The sequence below is a fragment of the Lonchura striata genome, chromosome 7 (genome assembly GCF_050655825.1).
Source record: "Lonchura striata isolate lonStrDom1 chromosome 7, ASM5065582v1, whole genome shotgun sequence".
Taxonomy (NCBI): domain Eukaryota; kingdom Metazoa; phylum Chordata; class Aves; order Passeriformes; family Estrildidae; genus Lonchura; species Lonchura striata.
This window is the reverse complement of record NC_140709.1, coordinates 37,278,778-37,301,178: the sequence shown is the minus strand read 5'-3', so window position 1 is coordinate 37,301,178 and position 22,401 is coordinate 37,278,778. Positions and strand designations below refer to the sequence as shown.

Here is a 22,401-nt window from a genome sequence, read left to right as displayed (position 1 = left end):
CGCCTCCTGTCCCGCCGTTAATACGCCCGCCCACTTAGGCCGCTCCACAGCCGCGCGGCTGCTCCCGCCCGTCTCCCGCCGAGCCCCGCCCGCCCTCACTGCCCCCACCCCGCCCCATGGCTGGAGCGTCTCCGCACTGCGCATGCGGGCCCCGCTCCGTTCGGCGGCCCGGGGCGGCCTCCGCAGCCATGTCGGCGCGGGGCCCGTTCCGTAGCCCGCCCTCCTTCCCGCCGCCCCTGCGCTTCGGGCAGCAGGCCGTGTTCGGCCAGGGCGGCGGCCCCGCCGGCTTCCCCTTTACGCCCGCCGCCACCTTCGCGCCGCCCTACGCGCTGGGCCAGGCTCCAGCCCCGGCGGGGAACGCGGGATTCAGCTTCAGGCCGCCCACCAGCCTGGGCGGCTTCCCGACCTCCAGCGAAGCGCCGGGTGGCGGCGGCGGTGCCTTCGTCGCTCCCGAATTCCGCTTCAAGGCACCCGAGAGCGCCGCCGCCTTCAAGCCAGCGTCAGGCAGCGAGGTGGAGAAGGGCCCGGCTGCCCCCACCGCCTTTGCTTTCTCGTCGCCCTTCGCCTTCGCGTCTGAGACGGGCCCCGAGGCGGCGGTGGCGCGGGAGCCCTTCTCGTTCTTACGTCCCGCCGCCGCTCTGGGGCGGCCGGAAGAGAGAGGTGTGAGGGCGCCGCCGGAGGAGCCGGGGGAGCCGCCGTCCAAGGGGCTGAAGCGGAAGGAGGAGCGGGAGCGCTCGCCGCGGCGGGCGGCGGCGGCGCCGGGCGGGCGGGCGGCGGCGCCGCCGGAGAAGCGGGCGGTGATGCTGAGCCGGCCCCGCGGCGGGATCCTCTTCGGCCGCACGCTGGAGGAGCTGCTCCGCAGCCAGGCCCGCGAGCAGCGGGAGCGCGGGGACGTTCCCGAGGCCGAGCGAGGACCTGCCGAGGAGCCGCCGCCGGCCGAGGCTCGGGAGCCCGCCCGAGAAGGTGGGCGGGAGCCCGGTGGGGAGTAGCCCTGCCGCCCGGTGTCTCCCTGCTTGCTGACTCGTGTCGTGTTCCTTCTCGTCACAGATGCGGCCCCCACCGCCCCTGCTTGCCGGGGCCGCGGCAGCGAGAGCGCGGAGGGGCTGGGGGGCCTGCCAGCCGCCGAGCTGACGGCTGTCCAGTGCAAGAACATCCCGGACTACCTCAACGACAGGACCGTGCTGGAAAAACACTTCGGCCAGTTCGCAAAAGTTCGGCGGATCATGACCAGGCGTAATAAAAAAATGGCTGTTCTCCACTTTTTTGATCACGTGAGTATCAGAAGTGGCATAGCTCTTGGAAGTTTTCAGCCTGGAGAAGTCTCCAGGGATACCTTAGACCCCCTTACAGTGTCTAAAGAGGGCTTACAATATAGAGGGAAGCCAACTTTTTATAGGGACAGTCTGGAAGAGGACAAGGAGAAACAGTATAAACTAACAGAGGATGTTAGGAAGAAATTTTTTGAAGGTGATGAGGCCCTGGCACGGGTTGCTCAGAGAAGCTGTGGCTGCTCCATCCCTGGAAATGTCCAAGATCAGGTTGGATGGGGCTTGGAGCGGCCTGGTTTCGTGGAAGGTACCCCTGCTCAAGGCAGGGGGCTGTAGCTGAATGGCAGGTCCCTTCCAACTCAAACCATTCTATGATAGTATGAAGAAAGACTTAAATCTGAGCACTTGGGGTCGGTCCAGCACTAATGAAAACTACACTCTTGTTTGTAGAAAAGCGACAGTTTTTTTGTGGAGAACAATTCAGCTGATTGCATGTAAGTCTTAACTGAAGTTAAAATACAGCAACCAGAATTTTTTGGGAATCGATAAATGTTTCTGTGGCAAAAACTGTGCTGCGTGTTTGGGTGTTACGATGCCAATAGGTTTCCATGCTCTGCGTTTGTTTCCTTTCAGGCCTCTGCAGTTCTTGCCAGAAAAAAAGCGAAAGAGTTGCACAAAGACATAGTAACATTCTGGCAAAAGAAGAAAACAAGTAAGTCTGTGTTCCCAGACTACTGAATGATCTGTAAGTAGCTTGCCAGCTGCTCTTTTTTTTCCCTGATGTCCTGAGGATGATACCTAAATTATCTCTTAGTAGGAGATACCATGGTTGAATCCTTAATGTAGTCATACAATAGCAATATGGTGATGTTCATCCTTGTGCTTCTGTCCAGAAGTAGGATGTTCTTTGGGGGTGTAAGAAAATCCAATCTGAAATGCCTTAAATGCCTTGTTCCCTGCCACAGATCATGGACTGGGATGGGGACTTCCAGCTTTCAGGAGAAGGTTCTGAGAACCAACCTAAGGAAAGTGTCCTGAGGTTCTCTGCCGTGTCTGCTGAGGTTGCTGTTCTATGCATCAATAGTTAGACAGCGTTTGAACCAAAGAAAAAGAGAACAACCTACAGAGTTTAGAAGTGGGAAACCTGGATTCCAGACCCTGCTTGGTATTAGGGCAAGAGGAGATTATTCAGTCTCCAAGGAAATACTTACAATGTCAAGTACTTCCCTTTCTTTAGCTCCGTGAGTGCAGTGTGTGTGCCTGTGAGAGCCTAGCCTGTGCGTGCACTTTAGCTGCCAGCACATGGATGGTTCACCTCAGCTTTGACCAACCACAGCCTTGCCTCCCAGAAGACAAATAGTTGCTGAGTTGTCTCCCCGAGAATTAACATCTTGAAGCAGCAGCTCTAGGGCTGCCTCTTTGCTAATGTCATTTTATCATGGTGTTACGTCTGTGGCAGCATTCTGAAATAACTATTCTGGGAGGGTTCAAGAAATCCAGCTGGTGGAAAAATTGTCTCTGGAAGAAGAAATTCTCCCTTCCTGCTGGTGCTAATTCATGCCAACCTGAGTCTAAGCTTGGATATGTGAAAAAAAGTACTTTCAGTAGGAGCACTTGTAATTGTGGTTTATGCAGGTGAAATGGATTTCGTATCCCATAGGGAGTTATGACCTGTGGATTATATCGTAAACCTGAAAGAACTGTGATTCAGTTGAGGATTAGACTTCATTTACTGCTAATTACTGTTGTTGCTAAGTAATATTGTCTTGAAAGATGCTTATTCTTTATAGAACAATGACCTTGATAGCAATTGGTGGAAACTTGGTACAGCTCCTAGTGCAAGTTGATGTGGAAGTTTTGCATGCATGTACAAAACTGGGAGTCTCAGTTTTCATCACCACCTCCATGGAGTCAAGAAAGAGCTCTTGCTTAAACTACTTGGCAGGTACCTGGTTTCATACTTATATGTAATTTCAGGTCCAGCAAAAAGAGAATTTTCATCCAAGGAGAAGAAAGCAGGTGAAGATGAAGGAAGGCAAAGCAGTGAAGAGCAAAGCTATCAGCATTCCCCTCTTAGAAAACCTTTAATAAGATCTTCTGCTAGCAGTGTCATGCCTGGGAGAAGGTATGTCCTATCCTCTGGGAATCCATCTGGCAGAAAATGGGGAGCTTGGAGAAGAATGGTGGTCACTGTGTGCCAAATACAGTCACATTATCTTCAGGGAGGCTGCTTCCCTTCTTTTCTGAGTTGTCTGAATTAGAAGCACTCAGCTCTCACGCTTTGTCGGAAGGATATTCCTAATGGCATATTAGGGTTTTCTATTTTGGTGAAAGCAAAAGATTTTGTTTGTAAAAGCACCTGTAGTATGAGGCATGAGGGAAGCGAACAAACAGTACTGAGCCCAGCTAGGACTGAGTAGTAATGACACTGTTTGTGGTTGTGATTCAATGAGCTTCTCAAGCAAGCAGTTTCCTTTGGAGGCAATTAGAGCTCTGTGTAATGAGGGTCTCATTTTTGGAGTAGTTTGGATTACTGTCTCACTTCAAGTGATCAGGTTTGTGGTAGTCACAGAAGTGACAAGACTGTCATCGTTATCATACCTCAATGGTTTGTCTAGTCTGACAAAAGTAATTTGGTGTGTGTAATCATATAACTGTAAAATTAGCAATATGTTGTGAAGCAATCAGTATTCCTTGATTTAAAAAACAGGTTTCTACTTGGCCCTGTAAAATCTTTAAATAATCTCTATTACTGTAGAAAACACATTGGGTTTGTCTCTAGTAAGCCAGTTCCTAACTTAAAATACAAACTACTGTGCCATAGTGTTGCAAATGTTACAAGACTCATCCATTTTTGTTGCCTGTATGGTCTCTTTTCCTTTTCTGTTAGGACTTTCTCCACAATGCCAGAACTCTTGGCAGCATTGTCAGGGTAGTGCTGAAGATTTAACCAGATTAACCCCTGGGGCTGGTGTTAGCGAAGCACATCCATACATTGTTCATGTTTCCCTGTGAACAAAATACTCTTCTAAAGAGATGCTGGTATCCTAATGAACAGTGAACTGATTAAGACCAGGGTATGCACTAATGTATTATTGTTAATAGAAAAGTCTTCTGCTTTAGCTCCCCAGCAAAGAAGCCTGCCCTTCGAAAAACGCTGCAGTTTGAAGCAGAGCTGTTTGTTTCCAGTTCTGAAGGGCAGAGCTCGGAGGGCTTGGGGGCTTCGCTGTCATCACTCAGTAACCTGGTGGGATTGGTGGCTGAGACATCTGAAGAGAGATACAGGCTTTTGGACCAGAGGGACAAAATCATGCGACAAGGTAATTAGTATAAATTAACATAAAAAGTGAGTGTGTTGTCTTTTTCTCTGCTGGAAAGAAGTGTTTGGGTTTTGTGGCAAAGCTGTTGTGATGTTATGGAAATGGCTTAAAAGAGAGTTTAATGTAGAACAGTCCGTAAAATACTCTCTCAGTGTATTATTTTCTGTATTTTTTTTTCTTGTAAAACACACAAATCTGTTCTACTTATTGCATGTGCAATTTTTCCCTTTCCCTTGTGTAAAGGGAAGGGTGGAATGTCCATCTTCTGTGAAGAAGGGCACATAGAGAGATCTGCATCTCTATAGACTCTTTAAAGAAGGTTACTCAAAGCCTTAACTGCATTTTATAGAGCCATGGATAACAGAATTATTTGAGTTGGGAGGGGCCCTAAAGCTCATCCAGTCCCATCCCCTTGGCATAGGTAAGGGGCACCTTCCACTATCCCAGGTTGCTCCAAGCCCCATCCACTTCCAGGGGTGGGGATACTACAGCTTCTCTAAGCAACTTGTGCTAGTGTCTCTAGTTTTTCTCCAAATTCAAACTATTATACAGTTGAGAATTATCTCAAGAAATGTCCTTTTGTTTCACAGTGGTTGTTGTAACACCTTCCATTCTGTTCTTGCAGTTTCAAACTATTATTGGAAATTCAAACTATTATACAGCTGAGAATTATTTCAAGAGATGTCCTTTTGTTTCACAATGGTGGTTGTAACACCTTCCATGCTGTTCTTGCAGTTTCAAAATTGACCCCATTTCTAATTTAAGATCTTATTTTTAATATTGGCAGACTTCTTGTCTGCTCAGTGCAGAATTTTGAAATTGCTGTTCCTTAGGACAGAAAACATAGGGTGTATTTTAAAATCTTCAGTCTTTTCAGCGAAACTCAAAGTATGTACAATACTTGGACAGGCCTCAGAGTGGGGAGAATCCACCCTTGTCCATTTCTGACTGTACCAAAATCTGGGTACATGTTTTGGCACATCAGGGTAATAGGTTATTGTGAAGAAAAAAAAAGGAAGGAAACCCAAAACCCAAGAGATGCTTAGTGTTTGCTCAATTATTTCTGTGGTTTGTTTTTTTGTTTGTTTTTTTTTTTTTTTAGCTCGAATAAAAAGGACTGATCTTGGCAAAGCAAAAACTGTTGTTGGCACTTGCCCAGATATGTGTCCTGAAAAAGAGCGTTACATGAGGGAGACAAGAAGCCAGCTCAGCATCTTTGAATTGCTTCTAGGAACTGATAAGGTATGAGATTGCCAGGATATCAGTATGTCTGATGCTCATTGGAGCTGTCAGTATTGTTTAGCTGATTACAGGTGTAACTCTGGTGCAAAAATTCTAAAGCTGTAATTACATATTATATGTAATTATTTATAGCTATATATTGTCTTAAAGGTTATGAATTTGAGACTAAGTCCATCTTCAATAGTCATCTCCTTACTGAAGTTAAAGGCATGGGTGGGATGAAATCCTCTTTACTGCTGGGAAGTTGTACAGACTTAGGTTTTTATTCATTTCCTCACCTCTTGCAGGTGGATCATGCAGCAGCAATCAAGGAATATAGCAGGTCTTCAGCAGATCAGGAGGAACCTTTGCCCCATGAACTCAGACCCTCCGAGGTGCTGAGCATGACCATGGACTATTTAGTGACAAATATTATGGATCAAGGAGAAGGAAACTACCGAGAATGGTATGACTTTGTCTGGAACAGAACTCGTGGAATTAGAAAGGTAAGCACTGTGGATATAGGTGTTTGGCGATAAAAAGCAAAAGATCCCATCAGGCTGGAAAAAAATTAAGCAAAAAGCAAATGTTGCTGAAATGTTCTGAATTGCAGAGTGACTCAAAGCACAGTGAAATGGGTTTTCCAGAGGTAGCGCCAGGTGACTGCACTCTTCAACTAGTTTAAAAATACATGTAAATGCATTCTTTTTCATTCTGTTAGGATATAACCCAGCAACACCTCTGCAACCCGCTGATGGTGTCTCTGATTGAGAAGTGCACTCGCTTTCATATCCACTGTGCTCACCACTTGTGTGAAGAGCCCATGTCCTCCTTTGATGCTAAAATCAACAATGAGAACATGACTAAATGCCTGCAGAGCTTGAAGGAGATGTATCAGGACTTAGCTAACAAGGGGATTTACTGCAAGAGTGAAGCAGAGTTCCAAGGTTATAATGTCTTGCTGAATCTCAACAAGGGCGATATTCTCAGGTGAGAAGAAGACATCATTTGTTTTCTCTCTTTACCTCTGGGAAGAATTGAGTTTAGAATTAAATAGAGACAAATTGTAATGCTCCTGATTTTAATTCCGTGCTATTACAAGTTGCTCTTGAATTGTGATTTTTCAATATTGAAACAAAGGTTTTTTTCCTGTCTTTTGTCTCCACAGAGAAGTTCAGCAATTTCATCCAGAGGTTAGAAACTCACCTGAAGTTAGATTTGCAGTTCAAGCTTTTGCTGCACTAAACAGCAACAATTTTGTGAGGTTTTTCAAGCTTGTACAAGCAGCTTCCTATCTGAATGCCTGTCTCTTACATTGTTACTTCAACCAGGTGAGGAAAAAAACAGATGGATATTTTTAAAATTATTTAATGAGTAAGACAGTCTGGGATTTGGGAGGAAATCATCAGAAAACTTAGTAGATATTGAGCCATAAAAATAATACTGTTATTACTTCTTTGGAAGTCTTAAAAATTTTCAGGACCCTTCTGCTGTGATATGAAAGGCTCTTTTTTACTGAAATGCTCTTTTTTTTTTTTTTCTTGTAATTGTGTACAAATGAATATTTCCCAGAAACACAATTGGGTAGCAGAGAAGCAGGCCTGAGAGTCCTGCAAAGAAATGTGAGTCTGCACTTTCAGAAGACCTTGCAAGGTGTTTTTTCTGCAGAAGAATCACAAAAAGATATGCTCAAAACAAATATTATGAAAGAGGGATAGAAACCAGAAAGCAAATGAGTAGAATTTAAAAAGAAAGTTGCAACTCTAAATAATTGTGTGCATACTTGATGACAAAGTATCGGTGTATTTAAACGTGATTCTCACATTTATTAGATGCTTTATAGTTTGAGTTCTTTCCTAGTAGTTATGTGGCTTTTTCTTTTCCCCCAGATTCGTAAGGATGGTCTCAAATCCCTCAATATTGCCTACACTGTGAGCACCCAGAGAAGTACAGCATTTCCCTTGGACCACCTTGTCCGCATGCTGCTGTTCAAAGACTGTGAGGAAGCAACTGATTTTATAAGTTACTATGGCCTGAGTGTATCAGATGGGTAAGTGTGAGGAAAGTGATGCCCTGGGGGATTTAGCCTGTTGTCAAACAAAGGCATAATGTGGGCGAGCTGCTCCTGAACGTTGGAACCAGAGAAAGAATGGGCCAAGAACAGGGGATGAGTCTCCATAGGAAATAAGGACACAGTTGTACTTAATGGGAAACTGGCATTATGGTGATGCCTGTAGGGTGGGATGAAGCTGAACAGTGCAAACCAACTTTTAGAGGATGTTGGAGGACAGCAGTTCACAGATAAGTGTCTGCCATTAAAATCCATGCATTGTAAGGTGTGTTCATCCAAACTTGGGAGTTTTGAGAGACTGGGAAAGGATAAAAACCTTTGAAGATGCCAGTTAGTCATCTATTCGTGTCAACCTTCTGTTTCAAACCAATGAGTTTCAGAATTGAAAGCCTGTAGGTTACTGGAGCTTTGTGGACATATGCCTGGTTGTTACTTCTGTTTTTCCCCAGTGGTTACGTGGAGCTGAATCGCTCAGCTTTTCTGGAGCCAGACGGATTGCCCAAACCACGGAAATCCCTGTTTGTCAGCCAGAAGCTCACTGTCTCTGTTGGCGAGGTTGTGAATGGGGGGCCCTTGCCCCCAGTGCCTCACCATGTGCCTGTGTCCAGCTTCAATGGGCAGAACAAGTACATTGGTGGAAGCACCTCCTTGGATCAGGCTGGCAGTAGCCAAAAACCCAGTGTGGAAGCAACAGGTGAGAGCAAACCTGCAGTTTAGGTACTGCTCTAAATACAGTTTCAAGGCAGCTCTGTAAGCAGGTTCATTGTACAAAGCAGAAGCTGTTGGTGGCTCAGAGATTGAAACTGCATGGCAGTTTAAATGTAATGAAAGGATTAGAATTTAAATTTCAAGAGCATTACAGAATGGTTTGAGTTGGAAGGGACCTTGAAGCTCATCAAGTTCCACCACCCGACACGGCAGAGGCACCTTCAACTGGACCAGGTTACTGAGGTGTGTTTATGTATCTGTAAAAACCAAGAACAACCTAATAAATAAAATGTATTTCCCAATTCAGGAAATTCTCTATAGAGCCAAATTTTGCCAACGTAAGTGGAAATAACAAATGTTCAACTACTTCAGAAAACAAACTTCCCTTTGCGGTTTGCATGTTTTTTATTTGCAGCTGTTTGTTGCCTCTGTGTATAAACATGTTAGTTTTCAGATTAGCTGAATGTGTGCTTTTCTGTCTTTGCTGGAAGTACAGATAGTGTGTGTAGGTGCCAGGTGTGCCTGACTTAAAACAGTTGCTTTGTTGGAAATACGTGTGCTCGGTAATGGGGGTAATGTGCAATTAAATGTTTAAATGTTTTGTATAAAACATTCATAAATGTAAATTAATTTCTATGTTATATTTATCACTTTAAGGCAACAAACTGCTCTTTTAGATTTATTTTACGACCCGCTGAGTTTTATCAGACAAGCCATTTTTTGATGATAAAATTTGCTTCTGTTTGTGACTGATCTGATTTCCTTATTTTTTCTCCTTTTCCCTCCCAAGAAGGAAGAGTGGAAAGCAGAGGTGTGGATTTAGAGGCCACAGCAGCAAGAGTCCAGTCCCCATCTCATCTTCTGCCCTCGCTGTTGCCTCATCAGCTGGTGCCAGTCCTGCCCTCTGCACAGCCCATCTCCCAGTCTGCTGCACAGCCTGAGCCTCCCCCTTCAAAGCCTCAGCCTGGTTACTCAGATGAGGTAGGGAAATCTAAACTCATCAGGAAATATTTTGGAAAGATCTGTGAACTATAACAAAAGATAACCAAGTTCTTAGGGTATTTTATTTTTCTGGAACATGCAGGTATGTCAAATGAGACATGACTAAAGTTTCTTGCTGTGGGTACATGACCATTAATGCTGGGTCTTGAATGTGTTGCAGCGAGGGTGGGTCCTGGACGGTCGGGACAGATGGAGATGAAAGATCTTTGGAGTCAGGCCTCAGGGTATATGATTTATTGTGGGGCCCTGCTCGGAGCTGCCAGCCACAGCTCAAAGCAGGTCCCAGGGAGTGGGGTAGGGCGAGATAGCAAAAGAGTTCTACAAGAGGGTCCAAGGGACTAGGAGAAGGGGCTGGAGCAAGGGCTAGGGTAGAGAGAGAAGGGCAAGAGGAGAGAAGAAGGGAGCTTTTCCTCCCGGGGACACCTTATCAAGGGGGTTTCAGAGGGGGGTGAGGAAAAGTACTTTGGACCAATGGGATTACAGATACATCATACTTCAGGGGAGGGTTGCAGGTGCAAGAAAAACTCTACATTTCTGAGGAATGAGACAGAACACTTTATCTGACCCTTTGATTTGTCTGTGGGTCAAAAAAGGGAGTTACCTTCTACTAGCTACACTACTGTCCACCAATGCTTAGCAACCAAAGTCTACCATCTCAAAACTCGTTTTCATCTCAATCTGGCTCGCATTCTCTGCACTTTCCAAATCCCCCACTAGGCAATCGTACTTATAAGGCCTTCCTATTTCATCTCCCCCAGCAATGTGTACCCCGTCTACCTGTGCTGTTTTTCTCCCTCCCACACAGGTTTTTGTATGCTGATGCTGAACCAGTCTCCGAATGTCTCATTGCTTTGTACAGTACAGTTGTCGTATTCTGTCTAGATAATGGCAAATTTCAGTGTAGGGTAGACCTGATAATTTGGAATTAAATCAGCTAGAATGGAACTCTAAAGTAAGAAAATAGGAGTCTCTCCTCAGTTATGGTTTCCTGAATTGCTTTGCCCACATTTAGTACAAAAATCTGCTTTTGTTTCTGGGCTGTTACTAACCTTTTAGATTGTCTAAAAATTTCTGAATTTTGCAGGCTGTTGTGTTTGCTTAAGTTGGCTCAGTTTGTAAGCAGAAATACAGATGCTGCTGTGAATTACAGTCAGTTAAGGAAGGCTGGAGAGTCTTCCTCCCAGCTTACTCCTGACAAGGACCACAGCTTGTTTCAGCTGCTTCCTCTGCTGTGTTACAGGACATTGCTGAAGTGGTGGATGGGCTTGTGCATGATGTCCTCAAAGGAGAGTGCAGAGAAGTGGGCAGAGCAGGAGCAGCTTATGTGACTGCTGCTATCTGGTAAATAGCATTTCTTGCAGGTTCTCCTGGAGTCTGTCCCCAAAGTTGCCCCTTGCCATAGGAGCACCATGTGTGAAGGTGGTAACACTAAGCACTGTCAGGTCTGTGATGGAGACCATGTTACTGATGCAGTGGTAGGGAAAGCAGACCTTTCTTCAGATGTCTGTCACATCCCAGCTCTAGCCTTAAGGGAAGGCTGACCCAAACCTCTGGAAGCTTTGTCTGGTTAAAAACCCCTGTCGTGGAATGGAAGGTGCCCAAAGGGGAAGAAGAGGAGCAAGTCCAGATCTGGCTGCTTCTCTGATTCTGATAAATTTCCTCTCCAGGGCAGTTGGTAGAGTCATAGATGTGGGATGTGACCCAAACAGTTGATGTTCAAACACTGTTTGGATGGGGATAGCTGACCCAGGCTGACTAAAGTCCATTCCCTGTGATGTCATGGTCAGCAATAAAACTGGGTTAGAGGGAGAAATTGGAGATTTGTGGCTTTCAGGGTGGACATTGATTGGGTACTGTCTGGGTATTGCTCTTCCCATGGGAAGTGGTGACTGGCTGCGTTTACTTTGCTTAATGGGGGAGTAGGGGTTTTGCCTTTCTGTATTACAGTGTGTATTTATTCCCATCCACGGGTTTTCCTTTCTTCTTCCTACTTCCCTGTGGCAGTGTGGGGAGGGGAGTGAGCCAGTATCAATGTGTGTGTGCTTGGCTAATGGCTGGATCAGCCCACCACAGAGAGCAAGGTGTGGCTGAGAAAAGTATAGACCTGGGACTTTGAATGAAACCATTCTGGCTTTGAGAAGAGATTTGCTGTTTCTGCACAGTGCCTCAGAAGCCACCGTTGAGGAACTTGTGACTGTGGTGATGGGGGATATCCTTAGAGAAGTGGCTGGAAACATGCTCAGTGTGGAAAGGCAGCGTGTTCAGGAGGAACGGCGCAGAGTGGAGGAGGAGAGGTGAGGCACTGCTTTGGCTGTGGGGCAGAGTGGGCTGGGTAGACCCCAGACAACGTAAGGACAGCTGGTGCCAGCCTGAGTCCTTGTGCCTCTGCTCAAGGCCCATGTCTTTCTGCCACGGTGGCAGGACAGGCTCACCTTGAACTCCCCTGGGATTGTACAGGCAGGGTTCCCCTCTGCATTGTCAGGTGATCTGCAGGTTAGCATCTTGGTCACCTCAGAGCCATGGTGAAAATGGTGGGTGGGAAGTTTAGGAACTTTTATTTACCCAGAGCTTCCAGAGAGGGATATGCATTTGCTGTATGCAGGAGCTTTTCCTTCTGAATGAGCTACTTGTTTGTAGCTTATTGGGGTAAGAATAAATAGAATTCTAGAATAGTTTGGTTTGGAAAGGACCATAACGATCATCTAGTTCCAAGCCCCAGCCATGGTCATGGATGGCACTCACTAGATCAGGTTAAGGTGTTTTTTGAGGGAAACCTGGCTCTATGCAAAGCTGTTTATTTAAAAACGAGATAGTGGGAAATAATTGTAGGCAAATTAGCTGTTTGGCACGGCATGTAGTGCTTGTGTAACTAAGCAGCATTTTTGCCAACGTAATTTTTTTCTTTGTCCTCCCAGACAAAAGCAGGAAAGAGAAGAGTTAATAAAGCAGTTGAGCCAGTTGCTGGGTATGGAATTAATGGAAGAAGTAATAAAGGAAAGTGTTAAAGAAGCTTCAGTCAATGAGTTAAGGTATGTACAATGTGCTGCATGCACGTACATGTAGTTTGCTTTCTCAAGGGTTTCCTACATGTAATGGACTTCCCTGTTTGCCCACTGAATTGGCATTTGCTGGATGTGTTCACCTTAGCAGTCTTGTTTTGTTTTATTTGGAATCAGATGTGCCTTAGAAAGAGACTGGCAAGCCCGGATTGCCCGGTGTTCAGAAGAAGTGTGTGGCCACTTCATGGAGCTCTTTCTGCAGGATGAGATTTTCCAGATTGCTAAAGAAATGCTTCAGGAGCTCCAGTGTTTCTGCAAATACTTAAAACGGTGAGTTACCACCCTGGGACATGGCTGCTTCACTTGGGAACATTGGCATGGAGCAGTTAACAGAGATGGAACTACTGCTGTCTGGTTGTGTTCTTTTTGAGACAGTTTTTTCTGTCTTATCTCCATGATAAAGGTAGACCTTACAGTCTTAGTACCAGCCTTTGCTAAATTATGTGGGGAGGGGATCACATCTTGTTGTAGTCAGGTAATGAGCTTGGTAGGAGATTCCAGCTTCATTCCGTCTAGAAACCTGTAGTAGTTTATCCTTGCATTGTTTCTGCTGATCACTGGTTTTCCTGCCCATATGCTCAGTGTATTGTGGTCGTTGTGTTCATTATAAAAATATCTGATGACAGAGGTCTGCAGAAGAGTTCATGAATGGGACCTATTTATCTGTTGTTCTCCAAAGGTGGAGGGAAGCAGTGGCAGCTCGGACAAAGTTGAAACGTCAGATGAGGGCATTTCCAGCTGCTCCCTGTGGCTTGGATTCCAAACATCAACTGAAAGCACTGTCCCCCAGTGCAGAGTGGCCTATAGCCATGGAGAACTTGTGCAAGAGATTTGTAAACCTGGGGAATGGAGGAAAGCTAGGAATCTCTTGCACGAGGTAAGGGATGCTTCCAGTGGCATCAGTAGGAAATCTGGTTGATTTTTGGAAGATGAGTTATCAAAAATTCATTCATTGTGAATGTTAGTTGGTTTGCAGAACTGGTTATTCTTAAATAGCTTCCAAAATACTTCCTCCATAAATGTCATGGCCAAGACTGAAAATCCAAATAAATTCTCATGCTATCAGCAACATTCTGAGGCCTCTGTAATATTTCCCAGGCCTCAGTGTTCTTACATTTGTTTAAAGTATGTGTTTTATACACATACTTATACGCATATACATAAAATATACAGCAAATAATATTTCGTTTCCAGGTTGAACTTCCTGAGAAACAAGACAGTGCATGAAATTAAAGTTCAGCACTTCTACCAGCAGTTGGTAAGGTAGGCTGGGGTTTGGTTCTTGTTTTCTTTAGAAGCAAGCTGCAGCAGATGTGCCAGAGATACCAGAAGTGGCCAGAAGGTATGGCTAACCATGGCCGAATGCCTGCTTGCAGCCTTGCTTCTGGGAGTATTTTGGAATAAGGGGAGCAGGAAGGTCAGAATCATTGGATGATCTGGGTCAGAGAGGACCTTAAAAGATCATTTTGTTCATTCCATCCCCCTGCCATGGGCAGGGACACCTTCCACTAAATTAATGAAGGCGTTGGGTCAGATGGTTCTCCTGGGTGTAATTTTAAGGATCTGATGGGTATTATGGGGTGTGACTTTGTACCTGGATGGGATGGGGCCTGGGATGGGCTACTGGGGGAAGAAGAGTAAATGAGCTATCGGTGACCTGGCTTGTGGTTGGAAAATATTGATTGAGATGTTTGAACTGTAGCAGAAGACCTGGCTTCCCATGGCTCCTTATGCTCTCCTGGCCTGGGTGTGTGTTGAATCAGTGTGGAAGTGAAGCAGTACACATAAGCTCCTGAAATTTCCAGAGTAAGGCTCATGTGTCAGGTTTAGCAGCTGCAGTTCTTGAAGGATGAGCAACAGATCCAGAGAATTAACTGGTCAATACACTACAATGTTGTAACTGTCAGTGCAAGACAGACATTCCTTAGCTAGGAAAGAGCCCTGAGGTGGAACTTTTCACCAGTTCTTGTGTCTCTCTTTAAGTGATTTAGCTTGGACTCCCCTGGATCTTGTCTCGTTAATCACGGAACATATTCCAGTTCAACAAGAACAGGTTTTTTGGAAGGTGCTCTTGGTTTTGCCCAGTGATGATGAGTATTCCAAGGATGATCCCAATAGGTATGTTGAAGAGTTGGTTGCTGGGTCCCTTTCTCAAACAGGGCAGACTTTTATTTAGCTAGAAGATTAGTAGTACAGTCCTTGATGTAATTTTTCCTGTACCATGTCAGATTTCCAGCTTTTTTTTTTTTCCTTCAGAGTGTTCTAAACAATATAGCTATAATTTATTACAGTGATCTGTATTTTTCAACATTGTTTAATTACTTTTGCTCATACTGAAAACTAAACCTTGATAGATGACAATTTCATTAAAATATATAGCTATTTATTAGGTCTGTTTATAATAACCTAAATATATAGGATTATGATAGATTATGCTATGTTAGAGGTGCTGATACTAAAACCCTAAAATGCCAGTTTCAACAACAAAACCCCCCAAAGCCCTATTTTTTGTTTGCTAGGATACTGGTGGATTGGCTGAAAGCCAAGTTTATGGGACACAGAAGTGGTGAGAAAAATGCTTCACATACAGAAGGCAAAATTCAAACGCTGACGTTATTTAGTTCTCTTGGCATGCAGGGGACCAGAAGCATTAAAGTCAGTGTATGTATAAAGGTAGGTGAGAACAAGTTAATGATATCTAATAGGCTATAAGAGCAAGGTGGGCTCTTTTTCAGTGGATGTTGTGTCCTGTCAGATGGATGGAGATGATACTGGGAGGTTGTCTTGGTTTGAAAAGACAGGTGTCCTCTAAGGAAGGCAGGAGCTTCCCTTGAAACGGAAAATGCAAACCCTCTCCCTCCAAATTAATATAATTTTGAAATTAAGGGCCTCTAAGGCAAAGATATGGGAGTAGAAATAACAGTTCTTTATTAGGAAAAAAATAAAAATAAAAGAAAATATAAAAATAAAATGCAGTTAATAACACTGACAGAATATGACCTGGTACCTTGTTGGTTACCCTATATGGTACTGATAGCAGTCTGATTAAATGGTGGCTGCAGTTTTCCTGGAGTGACAGATGTGGTTCTGTTAAAGCTATGATCCTGTAGAAGGGGGTAGTTTTCCTCTGAAGATCCAGTGGTGGTGTAGATGGGCCTGGTCTTCCTCTGGGAATCCAGTGGGAAAAGCCTGACTGTGGTGTTCCAAATCTCAGATTATATCGAGGAAGGAGTGCTTGGCTCCTCCCCCTGAGCAGAGCATCTCACAGTGGGATGATGGAATTTTATCAGCCATGCAGTGACACTCAGTGGCCCATGAACAGAAGAGATCTCCTGGAGGAAGGATTGGTTATGGAGGAGATAAAGAAAACTGCATGGACCAATTAACAGAAGATAACACCCCATGTCTAACAGATGGCAATAGAATAAATACCCCCACATAGCCACATCTTGCATTTCCAACCTAAGACAGAGGGATAGAGGGTTGTTGAAAAGGTCTGAAAAAAGGTGGATTTTTTTTCTTTGTTTTCAATCAGCTGAGAAATACCTGTAGTAGTAGAACATGAATCATCAATTCCTGATCCCAAAGCAGGTGCTGAAGGGCACTTCAGCGCTCAGCTCACCTATCAGACACATCCATGTTGGCCTGACAACAGCTTACTGTTTAGGTTGTGTAGAGCTCCTGGAAAAGGATGTCAAAGCTGAATGGCAGTGACAATAAACTGCAGTTTTGCTGTGAAAATAGCTTTGTTTAGCTACATTATTGCTGTCATCTTTGTTGCCTGTCTAGGTGGCACATGGTCTGCTCTCTAACTCGGAGCTTGATTTGGCTGAGACACAAAAGGACTTGCTTGGGACCAGTGGCCTCGTTCTTCTCCTGCCCCCCCAAGTTAGCAGTGAAGATATTGCAGAAGATGATGTTTACTGGCTTTCAGCTTTACTGCAGCTGAAACAGCTGCTTCAGGCCAAACCTTTCCACCCTATAATTCCCTTGGTGGTTCTAGTCCCCAGTCAGAAAGAGAAGGCTGTGGAGAAAGAAGTAGAAGATGGTATGTAATTGTTTTTGTGTCTTGAAACAATGAATGTTTAGGGCTGCCCAAAGTAGAAGTGTTGTGACTAGTTCAGCCTCTCTCCCTTTAACTGTAACCAGTTAAAGCAAGAGGCTGTGAAATACAGTGCATCCCAGAGCTTTCCTAAAAATCTTAAGGCCTTAAGTGCTCACCAGTTTTGGCTTCCAGTTTTCTTTCACAAACAGTATTTGATCCTGAGAGTCTGTGGGCAGAGATGGAGGGGAGCAGCAATGCAGTGAATGTAATGCAGAGCATGTGGCCCAAGGACATGTGTCCTTATTCTGTGTACCTGATAAGTTTTCTTATTTTTTAAGGTTTGATGCTCCAGGACTTGATTTCAGCCCATCTTATTTCAGACTACACCATTGTAGAGCTCCCAGGCTCTGTCAATGACTTAGAAGCCACCAGAAGGGTAAGAATAGCAAGATGCAGGAATTATTTTCCCTTATTTGTGACTGTTCTATTTTCACTGACCAGACATCAGTGGCATTTGCTACAAGAAAAAAAAAAAAACAAAAAAAAACAACCTGAAAACTGCACTGAGACCAAAATTCATGGATTACTTAAGCCCACTCTCTTCTGCCCTGCCTGTGTTGCTGCCCAACAGAGGAGTGCTGGTGGTGGGTAAAACCATTTTATCCTCAAGCTCTTAGTCCTAAAATGCTGAAGACCATTTGTAACTGTTGTGCTGCTGTGAGATCATCCAGAGTTATCCCATCTTGGTGGATATGACTGAGATGCCTCTACCTCTCATCTTCTGGAATTCCCTGACAAGCCCGGAGTGATGCTCCCCCACAAACCCTCACAACTTAGGTCTGCACTTCAAGGACTGCCATGATCCAACATAATACAGTCACCCTGGGCTAATTTCTGTGAATTTTTCCAATTTTTCCTGGATAAGTTTTCAACAACACCAGCATCCTGCAGCAGGGAATTTTACTGCATACCTGTACCTCATGTAAACAGCCTCTTCTTTGTTCCTGAGTTTGCTGTGTGGAAATTCAGTTTGTGGCCACCTAGCTGGAGAATTATTGTTGTAAATATAAGTATGATAATGCCTGATTTATTTGCCTTTTGCTGCCTATTCTCTTGAAGAATGTTATTGAAACTTAGGGTTGAATCCTTTGCAGAGCAGTTTCCAGCCCTCCCTCTTTTGTGTGTTGTAGGTCTCTGCAGCCGTAGGCTGGCTGGTGTCCCACTGTCCTGCCTCCCTTGAGCTCTGCAGCCAGACCCTTCAGGAGTACATTGAGGATGGGATTGATGGAGAATTTGGCAAGCGTTTCTACCATGACTGGAAGGAGAGGCATTTAGCTGGGCTGCCATCCCAGGAGCCTGGGGTCATCATAGAGCTCTACAACAGTGTGCTGCAGTTCCTGTCAGATGTGGCATCCTCAGAGCACTTTTATGACTTGTCTTGGCCTGTCACAGAGTTTTCAGAAGCAGGGGGTAACAAGATGTTGCCCCACCTGCAGTGGAACATGCCAGATCACCTGGCTTGGCTGAGGAAGGCTGTGCTGTCCTTCCAGATCCCATACCTAGATCTGCCTCCTTTAGGTGGTAGGTACTTCACACTCTATTATCTTCTTGGAAGCACATTGTTCTCCAAGATATCCCTGTGCAGTGTTGGTTCTGTCACAAATTCTTGCAATTTACTTTGATTTTTTTTTTTCCACAGCTCCTTGGCATCCTGTTTGCCATATGATTTTTCAGTATGTCTCTCAGATTGCAAGTTCTTCCCACACTCAACCACTGATCCAGTCTCGGGTGGAGAATCTGTTGAGCAAAACTTACCAAAACTGGAAAACCAGAACAACTGGGAACTCAGATGAAGATGGACCTTCTGTTGATGAGATCCCTTGGGATTGTATCTTGGCGATCTGTATTGATCATAAACTGAGAGACTGGAAACCACCCAAACTGCCTGTTGCTCCAGGTATTGTATCCTCCTGCAGTATGGATGATGCTTCTTTTGTGATGGTATTTAATCCACTGCCAGTGGTGCCTTTCCATATGGCAGCAAGTGATGTGTAGCAGGCAGCTGTGGTCCTGCTGTGTTCTGCATGTGTCTTCCCGTTGGAGCGTGTATTTAGTATTGGTTATGGCTTGACTTGATCCTGTGAAGAGTGTCCCAGACTCTGAAATCTACTTGAAAGTGAACAATTCCTCTTGCCCCAAATTGCCTTTTTAATAATGAGCTTTTCTTCCGAAGGAGAAAACCTGTGCAAATTATAAACGTTGGGTTTGGGTTTATTCACAGAAGCTATAAGCAAAGATGGTCAGATTCGTGTGTACTTCTTCAAGGGGCACTTAGAGAACTACAGCGTGCCTTTCTCATGGGATCAAGCCAGGCTGCGGACACAGGAGGAGATCCGGCAAGGCCGTGAGAGGTGAGGTGGCCTGCACGGTGCTGAAAAGTAGCATTTGGCATCCTCCCAGAGCCTTCTTGTGTACATCTCCCTAAAATGATGTACAAGGCTGTGCTGAAACAGAGTAGGAAGTAGATTTTATTTGTACAGGGTTACTCAGCTCTCAGAGAAGTGGATTGCTTGGGGAGTGCTGAAAGTGTAGAAATAAACTTCTGCCAAAAAAAACCCTGCTGCTCAGGCTTTGGAGTTGTGCAAAGCATGGTGGGAAAACAGTGTGAATCTGAGAAAATGATAGGTTGAGGGGGAAGGATGCCTTAGAGCTGTGTGGCATTAAAGTGTTTGAGATGGCAAGTCTAGCTCACTTCCCTAGCCATGATCAGATGGCAGCCATTCTCTTCCCTCTTGGAAGCTTAGCTGAAGCTCTGTTCTGTAGTGGGTGAGGTTTGGGGTGAATCCTATGCTCCTGTCTGATTAATTCCTCTAATCCCATGCACAAGTGGTGCTGTGTTGGACCCTGGGACAAGGGCATTATTTCTCTAAATGATTACTTCTCACTCCCTGCTATTTCCAAGCTTCAAGCTGAGAGGGAAAAATCAACACACTCATACCAATTCATGTGGTTTTGTTTATTGTTTTTTTCCTCCCCTCTTCAGATCAAAGATAAAATATCCCAAGTCTTATAAGAAACCCTACAGTTTCTCCATGGTGCCAGGTCAGTATGACTCTGGCATGCTGCCAGGTCAGGAAGTGAGTGTTCCCAGTACAGATCAATTCAGAGACACGTCTTTGGCCCAGCAGCATCTGTTGGCACAGTTACAACTGGAAAAAATAGAAAACAAGAGGTAAGTTCCCAGAGCAGCATATTTTCCTTGCAGCTTCAGCCTAGGGTTGTAAACCATTTGTGACTTTTATGGAATAGCAAGTTAAACTGTGCTAGAAAAGAACCCAGACTGTCTTGAGTTCCATGTGATTTCATCAAGCATCGGGGCAGTTCCCTCCTATTTCCTGCTCGCATCAGGGGAACAGTCCAGGATGGTAGAAATTCTTGGAGTTCTCAGGAATGGTTGGAAGCTCTGTGGTCAGTCATGCCACCAGAACTGAAGCAGTACAGTGGTCTGTGTGTCCCCCAGTGTCACAAGTGTCTATAAAGTCCTCTCTGGGATGTCAGTTTGTAGCAATGAAGATCACAAAGATGAAGAACTAAATCTTTTGAGGTTAGTCCAGGGGGTTTTTGTCTCTTCTGCCTTCCCATAAGTTGAGTATCTTCAGTCTGTGTAGCTCCTCTCTGTACCACAGTCCTCTGTGATGAATTTTGATAGCTGCAGTGGGGCACAACAGACTGTTTTGAATATGGCTGTGGAGATCAGATACTTCTGAATCCAAAAAACCTTAGTGTAATGCACTGGTTACAGGGACAAAGCCTGTCATCTGACTGGTGCTCTTGCCCTTCCCATCCAGGTTTGAAGAGCAGCTGCACCAGTATCTAGCTGAGGATATGGAGCCCCTTGAGGATCTCCTGGGTCTTCCTCTCTACCTCCCTCAGTCTCTGCTCTCCTCCCCAGCTGCCACCTGCCCCTTGGTGAAGAGTCCCATGTCAGCTGCTCAAGAGGTAAGAGAAGGCAGTTCTGAGCTAAACTAAAGCTCTAAGAAGTGCAGTAGCTGCAAAACCTGTAGTGGGAATTAACCTTGGGAGAAAGTCTCAGTCTCATCTCTTTTCCTTCTGCCCAGGCTGGGAGTCAGGAGAAACACAAAATTCCAGAGATGGAGCAAAGCTCTGCGCTGTCAGACAGACTCAAACACCTGCAGCAGCTCCTCAGAGCCACCAAGGAGGCTGAGGCTGCCTCTGAGCTCCACCTCTCTGCTCTGGTGGACATGGTGGACATTTGAGCAAAGCTGAGACATGAAAGAAGTCCAGGTCCAGGTGATTGAAGAGATGCACTCCTCGGCATGTTCCAGAACAAGCAGCTGTTCTCCTGGGATGAGAACATGGAGCAGCCATGGGGCCTGGGCCCTTTTCTCATGGCTGAAGTGCACAGGGTGAGCGTGTCATGGATGGTCTGGAACTCCCTCCTTTTCTGCTCCACAGGCACAGAGACAATTCAAATGCTTTTTCTTGGAGGGCCTTAAATGACAGTGGTGGTTTTTCTTTCTCCCAGCTCTAATTGTGGGTAAACACAGCTTCATCAGGTTCAGCTGTAGGGTAGCATGGACCCCTGGGAATATTGGAGCAATTTCTGTCCATAGCCACAGTCCCTGAAATGTTATGTCAGTCTATGCTTCCTTCATGCAAGAACTGCCTTGCAGCAGCACTGTGGTTTGAAATTCCTATTGTTTCTAGAAATGTCAAAACATTCATTCTCAAGTTGGAGCAGCACTTGGCCATGATTTTTGTACTTCTTATTGCTCAGTGCAAATCCAGAAGAATTTTTGTTGTTCTGGGCCCAAGGTCTATTTTATTAAATGTTTTCAGCATTAAAATTAGGTGAAGTGCTTATTCCACAGATTCCATGTCGTGCTGGAAAACAGGATTCTTCCTTCAGTCTACAGTAAATAGCTATGGAGAAACAATTTTCCTTTGTTTTTGGAAGAGCAAATAGCCTGCATTCTCCAGCATTTAAAAACTTTTGGAAGTTGAAGGCCTTTGGCTTGGGTTTAATTTCCCGCAAATAATTTGAAGATGTATTTCATGTCTGCAGTACTCCTATACAGTTCATCTTTTTCTTATAAAATCAGCCAATTTTTCTCAAACAGAGCCTTCTGCCAGGTTGAATATAAATTACTGCACTAAACTGATTATCTTGCGTGCCCAACCGAAGTTGAAATCCTCAGTAGTCTGAAACTATCAATTGCCTTCCAAAACAGAAGTTTTACATTTTTTTAAAATAGCATTTCATTTGTAGTATTTCTCTTAAACCCAAAATAGCAATAGTAGCTTAATGCTAAGTTGAAATAAATTTAAATTAGAAAGGGTGTGCCTAAGGCCGTTCCTGCTCCATGTGCTTTTTTTTGGCTTAGTTTTGTTGTTTAACTCATTCTATGTGAAGGGAAGCCTGTGCTCTGCTTTTGATGTTTACATGAAATTCAGCTGTCAAAACCCAACAGAGCTTTGGGAGCGTGGCTTATACTATTTGCTGTAAATTGTATTTTGTACCTAATAAAAATTTTAGCGGCTTGAAAGGTGCCTCATTCTTCTATAAAAGCTCATGGTGTGGAATGCTCTCAAGGGGGAAGGGCATGGGGAGGGGTGGCTCCTGTCTGGGGGTACCAGTGCGGGGGGCTGGTCTCACTCCCGGCCTCTCCCATATTGTTTATCTGTG

The 22,401-nt window shown here is 44.9% G+C and overlaps 1 protein-coding gene across 4 annotated transcripts; it reads left to right on the top strand.

Annotated features, from left to right (window-relative positions):
- Window positions 1-171: 171 nt before the first annotated feature.
- MCM3AP (minichromosome maintenance complex component 3 associated protein) lies at window positions 172-22,261 on the top strand. Of its 4 annotated transcripts, none has more exons than XM_085584718.1 (28): window positions 172-963; window positions 1,048-1,271; window positions 1,902-1,980; window positions 3,246-3,393; window positions 4,458-4,588; window positions 5,691-5,830; window positions 6,118-6,315; window positions 6,531-6,799; window positions 6,978-7,140; window positions 7,699-7,859; window positions 8,330-8,574; window positions 9,379-9,569; window positions 10,831-10,931; window positions 11,753-11,884; window positions 12,506-12,619; window positions 12,767-12,919; window positions 13,329-13,526; window positions 13,844-13,912; window positions 14,633-14,767; window positions 15,169-15,322; window positions 16,439-16,697; window positions 17,033-17,130; window positions 17,885-18,275; window positions 18,394-18,651; window positions 18,976-19,105; window positions 19,738-19,926; window positions 20,543-20,693; window positions 20,813-22,261. In XM_085584718.1, exons 1-28 carry the CDS (start codon window positions 189-191, stop codon window positions 20,969-20,971), a joined length of 5,415 nt encoding a protein of 1,804 aa, XP_085440844.1. In that variant the 5' UTR covers window positions 172-188; the 3' UTR covers window positions 20,972-22,261. The 4 variants fall into 4 exon arrangements, with proteins under 4 accessions (XP_085440844.1, XP_085440843.1, XP_021402950.3 ...); XM_085584717.1 differs by having other exon boundaries at window positions 4,392-4,588; window positions 9,382-9,569; XM_021547275.4 differs by having other exon boundaries at window positions 174-963; window positions 4,392-4,588.
- The last annotated feature ends 140 nt before the right edge of the window (window positions 22,262-22,401 follow it).

Coding starts and splice junctions, on each gene's coding strand:
- MCM3AP (XM_021547275.4), top strand. CDS start 189: ATGTCGGCGCGGGGCCCGTTCCGTAGCCCGCCCTCCTTCCCGCCGCCC. Junction 10,932..11,752: donor TATGTGACTGCTGCTATCTG/GTAAATAGCATT, acceptor GTTTCTGCACAG/TGCCTCAGAAGCCACCGTTG. Junction 18,652..18,975: donor CAAACTGCCTGTTGCTCCAG/GTATTGTATCCT, acceptor GTTTATTCACAG/AAGCTATAAGCAAAGATGGT.